The 12,864-nt window shown below is 32.8% G+C and overlaps 1 protein-coding gene across 1 annotated transcript in view; it reads right to left on the bottom strand.

Moving 5' to 3' along the window:
* LOC127705275 (uncharacterized) overlaps positions 1 to 12,864 on the bottom strand; it is a 431,608-nt gene that overhangs the window by 376,140 nt on the left and 42,604 nt on the right. Inside the window, exons 7-9 of the mRNA XM_052209598.1 lie at positions 12,508 to 12,579; positions 5,423 to 5,500; positions 2,807 to 2,878 (exon numbers count right to left, since the gene is read on the bottom strand). Of these exons, the coding sequence (XP_052065558.1) occupies positions 2,807 to 2,878; positions 5,423 to 5,500; positions 12,508 to 12,579 (222 nt within the window). The remainder of the gene's footprint in view (positions 1 to 2,806; positions 2,879 to 5,422; positions 5,501 to 12,507; positions 12,580 to 12,864) is intronic.

Genomic DNA, 12,864 nt, shown 5'->3' with positions numbered 1-12,864 from the left:
GAAAAAGCCCATCAACAGATTTTGACTGAAATTGAAAATGGGAATTATGAGTATGCTAAGTCCACACCTAAAATTATTAGCCCTTTAGGTATTATTCCAAAATCTGATGGGGGTGTAAGGTTAATTCACAACTGCAGCAGACCGCTAGGGTCTGCTTTAAATGATTTTTCAGGAGAGGTAGAAAAACAAAAGTTTCAATCTGTTGATGATGCAGCAAAATTAGTCACAAAAAACTGTTTCATGGCCAAAGTTGATTTAAAGTCGGCCTATAGATCTGTTAGCATCAGTCCTCATAGTCAACAGGTAACTGGTTTACAGTGGACTTTTCCTGACGGTCAGACCCATACTTTTATTGATAAAAAATTACCCTTTGGCTCAAAACTAGCACCAGGTATCTTTCATAGGCTATCACAAGCTATCCCCTGCATGATGTCACGCAGAGGTTTTACCATTATAGCTTATTTAGATGATTTTTTTCATTTGTGAAAGCACAAAGCAGCCCTGTGCACATGCACTTAGGGTTTTAATTTACTTGCTGCGTAAGTTAGGTTTTTCTATTAGTTGGTCCAAGGTTGTGGACCCATGCCAGAAATTAGTATTTTTAGGTGTGGAGATTGACTCCACAACATTAAAATTAAGATTACCTATTAAAAAACTTGATGAATTAAGGTGAGAACTAGCAAGTTTTCAGCAGCGCAAGCATGTTTCTAAGAAACAATTGCAGTCCCTGGCGGGCAAGCTTAACTGAGCTTCGTCAGTGGTTCACAGCGGGAGAGTTTTTCTCCGGAGAATCATTGACAGCATAAAGCAGCTCAAGCATGACAGGCACAAAATGCGCTTAGGCGGGGAAATTTTGCATGATATCCATTGGTGGTACAATTTTATGGCAACTTTCAATGGGAAATCCGTCTTACTAAATACTGATCCTGTTACCTCAGTTTACACTGATGCTTGCAATACAGGAGCAGGTGGAGTTTTTGGTACTGATTGGTTTTATGTCAATTGGAAAGAGGATTTCCCATTTGCGCAATCTTTGCATATAAATGAGTAAGAGGCACTTGCAGTGGCTTTGGCAGTCAAACGTTGGGCTAAGTGCTGGCAAAATAAGCGTGTATATATTTTTTGTGATAATGCATCAACTGTTGCCTGTATCAATAAGTGTACCTCAAGGAACAAACTTTTGATGTCCTTTTTGCGTGAATTGTTTTGGCTATCTGCTTCTTATAATTTTCATCTGGTCGCAATTCATTTGCCTGGGAAGCAACATGTTTTAGCTGATGCTATTTCCAGATTGCATGAATTAAAGTTATGTCAATTTTTTATGAAGGAATGCTTATCCACCCCTTTGTATGTACAACACCATGTTCCTCACATGTCCTGTCATTCTCTCCGTTTTCTTATTTTTAGGCTTACAGGCACACAGACATGACAGAGTTTTCTTCAGTTTTCTAAGGAAAATGAATGGTTTTTCGCATCAGCCCTCAGTCTTTAGCATGTTTCTGACGCATGTCCTACTCTCTACCTTTACACAGGTTTGGGGTTTGTTTTGGAGTACCACAGATTTTCAACTTGATTTTGCTTTGTTTGTAATTATGTTTATTGCTTTATTGATATGCAAAGAAAATATTAAACTGTGGTTCTTTGTCCCAAACCTGTGTTTGTTCAGTTTATACTTCTAACCAAGAACCGGTTAACATGTCTTGGGCACTTACTGATCTCTGATTAGTGTAAAACAGATGCTTTCATTTGCACTGTATCTTTTCAGCATTTGGTTCGGTCCCCAAAAGAAAGCACTTAAGTAATAGCAACATAGTCCCTTAATAGAATAAGGAGCATAATATAGGGAGGATTGGGGGGGACTAGTAATGTGGATTAATATAGTACATTGTTTGTAGGACCCATTGATCATACAGACATATATTTGATGATAGATGTAGAGCATTGGTTATAATGCTAATGTTATGCTTTTGATGTTGTGTATAGCCTGACTCCACAAATTGGTAAGGCTTATCTTGATCTCTATTAACTTGTGTATTATTGACATGCTATGGTACCATGATATATGTTAATAGAATGTTTCATTTAGGAAAGTTTGATATTCAAATGTTGATGATTTACTTATCATTACGTTTACGTTCGTTATGGCTATGATATTTTAACTTTGTATTTATTAAATGACGTCAGCTATTATAAATACAAATACGTGATTACTTCATATGTAACTGTGATAATTAATAACCTCATTATAAACTTGTTATTATTATTTCAGGGCTGTATTTTTATATTTCCTGAATATTAATAAAGTAGGAAGAACCCTAAACAGAATGTTGTTATACGAGCCTTAAAACCACCCTGTTATATCAAGGAACACAATTGTATGTGTTGTAACATGAGGACATGATTCTCACTAGGAAATCTCATTGTCACCTCAGGCTCCAAACATCTAAGCTAAAGAACTTTGTACTTACTTACATACTGTCTTAGTATTTACTACTCAAGTATACTTGCCTGATAATAACCATCACTGGAAGTTAACCAATCAAACTTTCACTCCTTATTTTCCTGTTAACAAGCTTTAGTAACCATGTAATAAAGTAACCTCAAGTCTCCAAAATAAATTTGATTAAAAAAAATTGCACCTGCTATATCTTAAAATGATTTATACAGAGTATTGTTCTATTTATGGGAAAATGCTTTAAATCTGACAGTTAATGTCCCATAACTCTCTTCCTTTTTTAAAAATGAATATAAAGTTCAAAGAGAAAAAAAGCTTCCTCATATTTCTATAATAAATAGGTATACTTACAAAATTTTTAATGATGATAACTGCTTCAATCCATTTGGTTCAATGTAATCTATGATATTATTGCTTAAATTTCTGAAAATAAAATTACATAAAATTGTTGGAAAAATATAGGTTCAATAAATTCCAATAACACATCTTTCTACATCAAATGAAATTCACAAGAATTAAGTTTTTTTTAATTTGAAATTGATAAAACATTTAGCACACTGTGTCCCCTTACACTGACCTGTTAACATTGTTTTAATTGTTTACTTTTAGGTATATTTCTAACAATAATTAAATTTGGATATTCTAACAAGTACACATCTGTATCTAATTTTTTTGTGGTTATGCATAAATAACGAGGAAATCTAAGGTTTTTTTCTAATACGTTCATTGTATAGGGGCTTTATAGAGCCTATGTTGTTAACCTTGGTCTATTAGAATATTAAACAATAGAAATCCTCCAAAATTTTAGACTAGAACATAATTCAAGACTAAATATATATCTTTTGTTGATCTTGTATAGTTGATAGTCATGTTCAGTTTTCAGTTTCTCTCTACAGTTTTTGCAGAAGCACAAAATTTTTAAAACAATCATCATTTACAGGCAATAACTCCCATATGAATACAATAAAACAATTTCATCTATAATGCTCAAGTTATAAATCTTGTCTTCCAGATCATTTTTGTGTTTTGAAATTTCTATCTATTATATTTCCAATTATTAGGCAAAAGAATGCAAAAAGAAAATCTTTTACATTTAAGGGCTCTAACCCCTTTAAAGAATTGACCAATGACCTTACCAGTAGTTACATTGACTTATATGTGTTAAATCACTTTTGCTATTTCAAGTTTCTTTCCATCTATATAGTTTCAAAATGATGGGCAATAACACAAAAAATTGGTAAAATCATCATTTAATTGCAATCAACCCTATAATGAACCAACTGTTAAAGTATTCATTAAGCGGCAATGACTTCAATAATATAAAGAGTCTAGAAGCATGTTGAATTATTTGTAGGTTTTGTCTAAGGCCTGAGTGACACACTCCAAACTAGAGGCTCTTCAGAGCTGTGTCACTCACCTGATTAGATCTACTGTGATTTTGGAAATCATGTAAAATAAGATTAAACTCATAATAAATAGTATATATAAGTTAGCCCCAATAATGATTGAGACCAATTTTGGTTTAATTTGGCCCAGTAGTTACATTAGAAGCAGGTAATACCATTGCAGTTTAACAATCGTTACTGAAGACCCATTATCATTGTTTAAATTAGTTTTCAAGTTGTGACCATTTAACATTGTTGTTTAACAATTTTCCTATAGACTTCTATAATAAACCCCTTTGTTCTAATTTGAGCAATGGCGGCCATCTTAAATACATTTTTTTTAACGAGATACCAGAAGGATGATTTAGGCCAAGTTTGGTTTAATTTGGCCCAGTAGTGTCAGAGAAAAATTTTGTAAAATATTACAAAAATTTTAAGAAAAATAGTGAAAATTTACTTTAAAAAACAATAACTCCTTAAGGGGTCTATTAACAATTTTGTTTATGTTGACTTATTCGTTGATCTTACTTTGCTGAATAATTTAAACGTTAAGGCGATGCGATGGACAACAACAGATGCCAAGTGATAAAAAAATATGGGGCAAGCAAACAAAATGTTTTTGTTTTTATATATTTTTCAAAAATAAGTTTTTTTAGATGAGTGTTCTACAAGTGAAGTGAGTGGTATAATTGTTTTTTAAATTGTGTGATTTAGAAGTTGTATAATTAATGTGCATGTTATAACTGGGTTATTTTATAGAAAATGAGTAGCAACTGATGCTCTTATGCATACAATTTGATCTATTGGCATCTGGAACATATCAGAGTTTCTTTTCTCACTGTGGTTTACTTAATTTTGTTTATTTTCTTGAAGTAAGCTTTATCTTAGTATGTGAATTCTTATTTAAATCCATGTATATATTGAGGAAGCATATCAGATGCAGTTTTACATGAGGAACTATATGTCAGTAAATGGTTGAATAAAATTTAAAATTGTGTATAAATATGAGACCCAAATCTTTTAAAACATGACTAAAATGAACATTTTCTACATTATTGCCTTTAATGGTCAAACATTTTTTTATACTTTTTTCTGGACTTCTCTTGGTATACGGTTTACTTCAATGGTCAAACATAATAAAACCAGTAAAATCAATTTACTTGTCTATACAACTTACAGATGAATCAATGGTGAGTTAATGACAGATGATAAATAAACTTACAGATGAATCAATAGTGAGTTAATGACCGATGATAAATAAACTTACAGATGAATCAATGGTGAGTTAATGACAGATGATAAATAAACTAACACATGATTCAATGGTGAGTTAATGACAGATGATAAATAAACTAACAGATGAATCAATGGTGAGTTAATGACAGATGATAAATAAACTAACAGATGAATCAATGGTGAGTTAATGACAGATGAAAAATAAACTTACAGATGAATCAATGGTGAGTTAATGACAGATGATAAATAAACTTACAGATGAATCAATGGTGAGTTAATGACAGATGATAAATAAACTTACAGATGAATCAATGGTGAGTTAATGACAGATGATAAATAAACTTACAGATGAATCAATGGTGAGTTAATTACAGATGACAAATGATTCTTAGATATCTTCCTAATCTGGTTCTCCTCAAGTCCCCTGAAATACAGAAAAATAACAATTATTATTCTATAAAGTTTACTATAAGGAAAACAAGAGTGCACACACTGAATGTCTCGCCTAAATAGAGATCTTTACTACAACTATTAAATAAACTTAACATGATCCAAGAAAATGAGGTTAAGGTTAATTAAACCAAACATGAAATACATGTACACCTAACAATCATTAAATACACTAAATATAGTTAAACTATTGCTTATATAGTTTCTAAAAAAACAGACTTAAGCAATAAAACTAAACATTGACCAATGATCCATGAAAATGAGGTCAAGTTCAGATGAACCATGCCAGGCATACATATACAGCTTACAATCCTTCCATACAACAAATATAGTTGACCTATTGCTTATAGTTTAAGAAAAAAAGACAGAAACACATAAACTTAACACTGAGCAATGAACCATAAAATTGAGGTCAAGGTCAAATGAAACCTGCTAGACTGACATGTATATCATAAAATATTTCCCTTCACCAAATATAGTTGACCTATTGCATATAGTATTAGAAAACAAGAATGTGTCCCAAGTACATGGATGCCCCATTCGCACTATCATTTTTTATGTTCAGTGGACCGTGAAAATGGGATAAAATCTCTTATTTGGAATTAAAATTAGAAAGATCATATCATAGGGAACATGTTTACTAAGTTTCAAGTTGATCGGACTTCAACTTCATCAAAACCTACCTCGACCAAAAACTTTAACCAAAACTTTAACCTGAAACGGGACAGGCGGACGAACGGACAGACGGACGAACGAACAGACGGACCAGAAAACATAATGCCCATAAATGGGGCATAAAAAGACCAAAACTTAAAAACTTAACTGACCACTGAACCATGAAAATGAGGTCAAGGTCAATGAACATATGACTAATGGTAAGTTCGTAACATAATGCATCTATATACAAAGTATGAAGTATGTCAGTTGGACATGTACACCTTACAATCATTCCATACACCAAGTATAGTAGACCTATTGCATAAAGTATAAGAAAAACAGACTAAAACAGTTTAAAAACACAAAAACTTAACTATAACCACTGAACCATGAAAATGAGGTCAAGGTAAGATGACACCTGCCAGTTTGGGATGTACGCCTTACAATCCTTCCATACACCAAATATAGTAGACCTATTGCTTATAGTATCCGAGATATGGACTTGACCACCAAAACTTAACCTTGTTCTCTGATCCATGAAATGAGGTCGAGGTCAAGTGAAAACTGTCTGACGGGCATTAAAACTTTGCAAGGTATGCACATACCAAATAAAGGTATCCTATTGCTCATAATAAGAGAAATTAACATTACAAAAAATCTTAAATTTTTTTCAAGTGGTCACTGAACCATGAAAATGAGATCAAGGACAATGAACATATGACTAATGGTAAGTTTGTAACATAATGCATCTATATACAAAGTATGAAGCATCCAGGTCTCCCACTTTCTAAAATATAAAGCTTTTTTAAAAGAAGTTAGTAAACGCCGCCGCCGACACCACCGGATCACTATCCCTATGTCAAGCTTTCTGCAACTAAAGTCGCAGGTTTGACTAAAACAATAATTTTGTAATGAAACATTAGATTTTGAAATTTATTGGTTAATATTTGATATAAAACAAGAGGCTCTCAAGAGCCTGAATAGCTCACCTGTATTTCAGAAGAGAAGATTTTTAAATGTTAGCAAACTTGATGAACAAATTATGTAAAATTGTCTTTAAAGGGCAATAACTCCTTAAGGGGTCAATTGACAATTTTGGTCATATTAACTTTTATGTAGATCTTACTTTGCTGAACATTATTGCTGCTTACAGTTTATATATATCTATAATAATATTCAAAATAATAACAAATAAAATGCTCCGCTGGGCGCAGCTTGAAACGACCGCAGAGGTCGAACACTGAACAGTTGGGGCAAGTATGGACACAACATTCAAGCTTGATACAGCACTGAATTTGGATTGTGATTAAATATTTGACACAGCATAGGTTTCTGACACAGAATGAATGTGGTCTAAGAACTTTAAAATTTTTAATTTACCTATTCAAACCATATCATTATTATTTGCTTTTATATATAAATCAGAAATAACCAATTTAAAATGAAAAATTTCAAAAAAAAAAAAAAGAAAAAAAAATCCCTCCCCTAAATTTTTTGAACCCCCTTATGATTCATCACCCCCAAACTCAATCCCAGCCTTCCTTTGTGGTATGGTACCTTGCAGTACAATTTCAGAGAGATCCATACACTTGAACACAAGTTATTGTCTGGGAACTAGAAAAATGCTTGTTTTTAGGCCCCTTTTTGGCCCCAAATTCCTAAACGTTTAGGGCAATTACCCCCAAACTCAAACCCAGCTTTCCTTTTGTGATATGGAACCTTGTAGTACAATTTCATAAAGATCCATACACTTACACACAAGTTATTGTCCTGAAACTAGTAAAATGCTTGTTTTTTGCCCCTTTTTGGCCCCTAATTCCTAAAATTTTGGGGCAATTACCCCCAAAATCAATCCAAGCCTTCCCTTTGTGGTATGGTACCTTGCAGTACAATTTCAGAGCGATCCATACACTTGAACACAAGTTATTGTCTGGAAACTAGAAAAATGCTATTTTTGGCCCCTTTTTGGCCCCTTATTCCTAAATGTTCTGGGCAATTACCCCCAAACTCAATTCCAGCTTTCCCTTTGTAATATGGAACCTTGTAGTTCAATTTCAGAAAGATCCATACTCTTACACACAAGTTATTATCATGAAACTAGAAAAATGCTTGTTTTTTGCCCCTTTTTTGGCCCCTAATTCCTAAAAATTTGAGGCAATTACCCCCAAAATCAATCCCAGCATTCCCTTTGTGATATGGAACCTTGTGGTACAATGTCAGAGAGATCCATACACTACCACACAAGCTATGTCTGGAAGTTACAAAAATGCTTATTTTTGGCCCCTTTTTGGCCCCTAATTCCTTAACTGTTGGTACCATAACCCCCAAAATCAATCCCAACCTTCCTTTTGTGGTATTGAACCTTATGGTAAAATTTCATGGAGATCAATTCACTTAAACTAAAGTTAGAGTGCGAAAACCAATGTGTCTTCGGACGACGACGACGACATCGACGACGACGCCAACGTCATACCAATATACGACCAAAAAATATTTAATTTTTGCGGTAGTATAAAAACTGCAAAATTTTGTTAAAACTACCAATTCGGTGGCAGCAACCCAACAATGGGTTGTTCGATTCATCTGATAATTTCAGGGCTGATAGATCTTGACCAATTAAACAATTTTACCCCAGTGTTACATTTGCTCTAAAAGATTTAGTTTTTGAGATATAAGCCAATAACTGCATTTGACCCTTATGTTCTATTTTTAGCCATGGCGGCCATGTTTGTCGATGGATACAAACTTCGGATACAATTTATAAACAAGATACCCTAAGGAACATTTAGTTAAAGTTTGAAGGTAATTGGCCCAGTAGTTTCAGAGAAGATTTTTAAATGATAGCAAACTTGATGAACAAATTGTGTAAAATTGTCTTTAAAGGGCAAAAACTCCTTAAGGGGTCAATTGACGATTATGGTCATATTAAACTTTTTTGTAGATCTTACTTTGCTGAACATTATTGCTGCTTAAAGTTTATATATATATCTATAATAATATTCATATTAATAACAAACAAGAGGCTCTCAAGAGCCTGAATCGCTCGCCTGTTATTTTTTTTGCTTAAATCTTTCATCAATGATTATTTTTGCTTTTTACCCATATGTTCCATTTTAGCCATAGTGTCTATGTTTCTTGACGTACAAGGAAATGAAATACAAAATTTATACTAGATTCATTTGAGAAGATTTTTAAAGTTAAAAAAAATAAAACAACTTGTGTAAAATTGTACTTAAAGGGCAATAACTCCTTAAGGGGTCAATTGACAATTTTGGTCATATTAAACTTTTTTGTAGATCTTACTTTGCTGAACATTTTTGCTGTTTACAGTTTATCTTTATCTTCAATAATATTCAAGATAATAACCAAAAACTGCAAAATTTCCTTAAAACAACCAATTTAGTGGCAGCAACCCAACAATGGGTTGTTCGGTGTGTCTGAAAATTTCAGGGCTGATAGATCTTGACCTTTTGAACAATTTTACCCCATGTCAGATTTGCTCTAAATGCATTAGTTTCTGAGATATAAGCCAAAAACTGCATTTCACCCCTATGTTCTGATTTTAGCAATGGCGACCATGTTTGTTGATGGATCAAAATTTTGGATACAATTCATAAACTAGATTCCTAAAGGAACATTTATTCAAAGTTAAGAAGTATTAGGCACAATAGTTTCAGAAGAGAAGATTTTTAAATGTTAGCAAACTTGATGAACACATTGCGTAAAATTGTCTTTAAAGGGCAATAACTCCTTAAGGGGTCAATCGACAAATTTGGTCATTTAACTTTTCTGTAGATCTTACTTTGCTGAACATTATTGCTGTTTACAGTTTATATCTATCTATAATAATATTCAAGATAATAACAAAAAACTGCAAAATTTCCTCAAAACTACCAATTTAGTGGCAGCAACCCAACAATGGGTTGTTTGATTCGTCTGAAAATTTCAGGGCTGGTAGATCCTGACCAATTGAACAATTTTACCCATGTCACATTTGCTCTAAAAGATTTAGTTTTTGAGATATAAGCCAAAAACTGCATTTGACCCTTATGTTCTATTTTTAGCCATGGCGGCCATGTTTGTTGATGGATACAAACTTCGGATACAATTTGTAAACAAGATATCCTAAGGAACATTTAGTTAAAGTTTGAAGGTATTTGGCCCAGTTGTTTCAGAGGAGAAGATTTTAAAATGTTAGGAAACTTGATCAACAAATTGTGTAAAATTGTATTTAAAGGGCAATAAATCCTTAAGGGGTCAATTGACAATTTTGGTCATATAAACTTTTTGTAGATCTTACTTTGCTGAACATTATTGCTTAAATTTTATATATATCTATAATAATATTCAAGATAATAACAAACTAGAGGCTCTCAAGAGCCTGTGTCGCTCACCTGTATTTACTGATGCTTTGGAAATCATGTAAAATAAGGTTAAATCATAATTAATAGTATTAGATATTAGATATTATAATGTTATCTAAGATAATAACAAAAAACTGCAAAATTTTTGTAAAATTACTAACTCAGGGGCAGCAACCCAACAACAGGTTGTCGGATTCGTCTGAAAAATTCAGGGCAGATAAATCTAAATCTGATGAACATTTTGCCACTTGTCAGATTTGCTCTAAATGCTTTAGTTTCAGAGATATAAACCAAAAACTGCATTTTACCACTATGTTCTATTTTTAAACAAGTCGGCCATGATGGTTGGAAGGCGGGGTCATCGGACAAATTTTTTAAACTAGATACCCTAATAATGATTATGGCCAAGTATGGTTAAATTTGTCTCAGTAGTTTCAGAGAAGAAGATTTTTGTAAAAGATTACAAAAATTTACAAAAAATTGTTAAAAATTGACTATTAAGGGCAATAACTCCTAAAGGGGTCGACTGACAATTTTGGTCATGACAACTTACTTGTAGATCTTACTTTGCTGAACATTATTGTTGTTTACAGTTTATCTCTATCTATAATAATATTCAAGATAATAACCAAAAACGGCAAAATTTCCTTAAAATTACCAATTCAGGGGCAGCAACCCAACAACAGGATGTCAGATTTGTCTGAAAATTTCAGGGCAGTTAGATCTTGACCTGATAAATAGTTTTACCCTATGTCAGATTTACTCTAAATGCTTTGGTTTCAGAGATATAAGCCAAAATCTACATTTTACCCCTATGTTCTATTTTTAGCCATGGCGGCCATCTTGGTTGGTTGGCGGGGTCATCGGACACATTTTTTAAACTAGATACCCTAATGATGATTGTGGCCAAGTTTGGTTAAATTTGGCCCAGTGGTTTTAGAGGAGAAGATTTTTGTAAAAAGCTATCGACGACGGACCTTCGGGCCAGGTGTGCTAAAAACTGTTAAATTTTGTTAAAACTACCAATTTGGTGGCAGCAACCCAACAATGGGTTGTTTGATTCGTCTGATAATTTCAGGGCCGATATCTCTTGACCAATTAAACAATTTTACCCCATGTCACATTTGCTCTAAAAGATTTATTTTTTTGAGATATAAGCCAAAAACTGCATTTGACCCCTATGTTCTATTTTTAGCAATGGCGGCCATGTTTGTCGATAGATCAAAATTTCGGATACAATTTATAAACAAGATACCCTAAGGAACATTTAGTTAAAGTTTGAAGGTATTTGGCCCAGTAGTTTCAGAGGACAAGATTTTTTAAATAGTTTACGACGACAGAGGACGACGACAGACGACAGACGACGACGGACGCCAAGTGATGGCATAAGCTCACATGGGGACCTTCGGGCCCCGGTGAGCTAAAAAATGCATATCAATATGGATAAGGTAAATTATATGTTTTGAAAATGATAAGAGAGCCCTCTACAGTTTCAATAACAAACATGGTGGAATGTAAACAAACCTTTACAAAATCAAATTTTCTCTCAATTCTTGTTTATCATATTCTATAATCTGCATCCCTATCTGGCAGGTTCAATTTTTGAGAATAAAACCACATACTATACGAGCCTGAATTTAGTAATATCATTTGACTTTATGCTTATTTTCATTATGTGCATACTGCAACATATGAACATATTAGGGATAAAAGTAGAAGCAATCAAACCAGGTAGCTAACATAACAGCAGACAAATGGACAGAAAACAAAATTCCAATTTTTTTGTGGCAGGGGTATACGGTAATTAAAGTGAAAGAGTGTTTTTCAGTAATGTATTTATATCAATTTATCACAATATACATACGAGTATAGATTCTAAAACTATTCAGAACATATACAGATTTCAAATTTATGATACGGTGATATATATAAATTTGACAATAAAAGATGAAAGCCTTACAGATATATTAAACTGGTGACACCCTTCAAAGCTAGAGATGGAAAATATCTGATACTGTTCCTGGAAAATGACCTGGAAAATAATTATGATAAAAATCATTAAATACTGCAAGAAATGTCAAGAAAAAAATGATAAAATTCATATAATATTTATAATTAATATTATAACAAATACTGATAAATTTAGAGTGGAAATTGGTGCCTCAAAAGTATCTTATTTTCTGGTACTTAGGGGGAACAGAAACAATGTGTATAACATTTGAAATAATGTATCTAACAATATGAAGAAATAAAGAAATGAACAACAATATTCATGTGAACCAAAACATTTCAATTTCAAAATAATACTGCCAGCTAT

This window comes from Mytilus californianus, unplaced genomic scaffold (assembly GCF_021869535.1).
Source record: "Mytilus californianus isolate M0D057914Y unplaced genomic scaffold, xbMytCali1.0.p SCAF_6, whole genome shotgun sequence".
In the NCBI taxonomy this organism is placed as follows: Eukaryota; Metazoa; Mollusca; class Bivalvia; order Mytilida; family Mytilidae; genus Mytilus; species Mytilus californianus.
The sequence above is the reverse complement of the archived record's forward strand: the minus strand, read 5'-3'. Positions and strand labels throughout refer to the sequence as shown.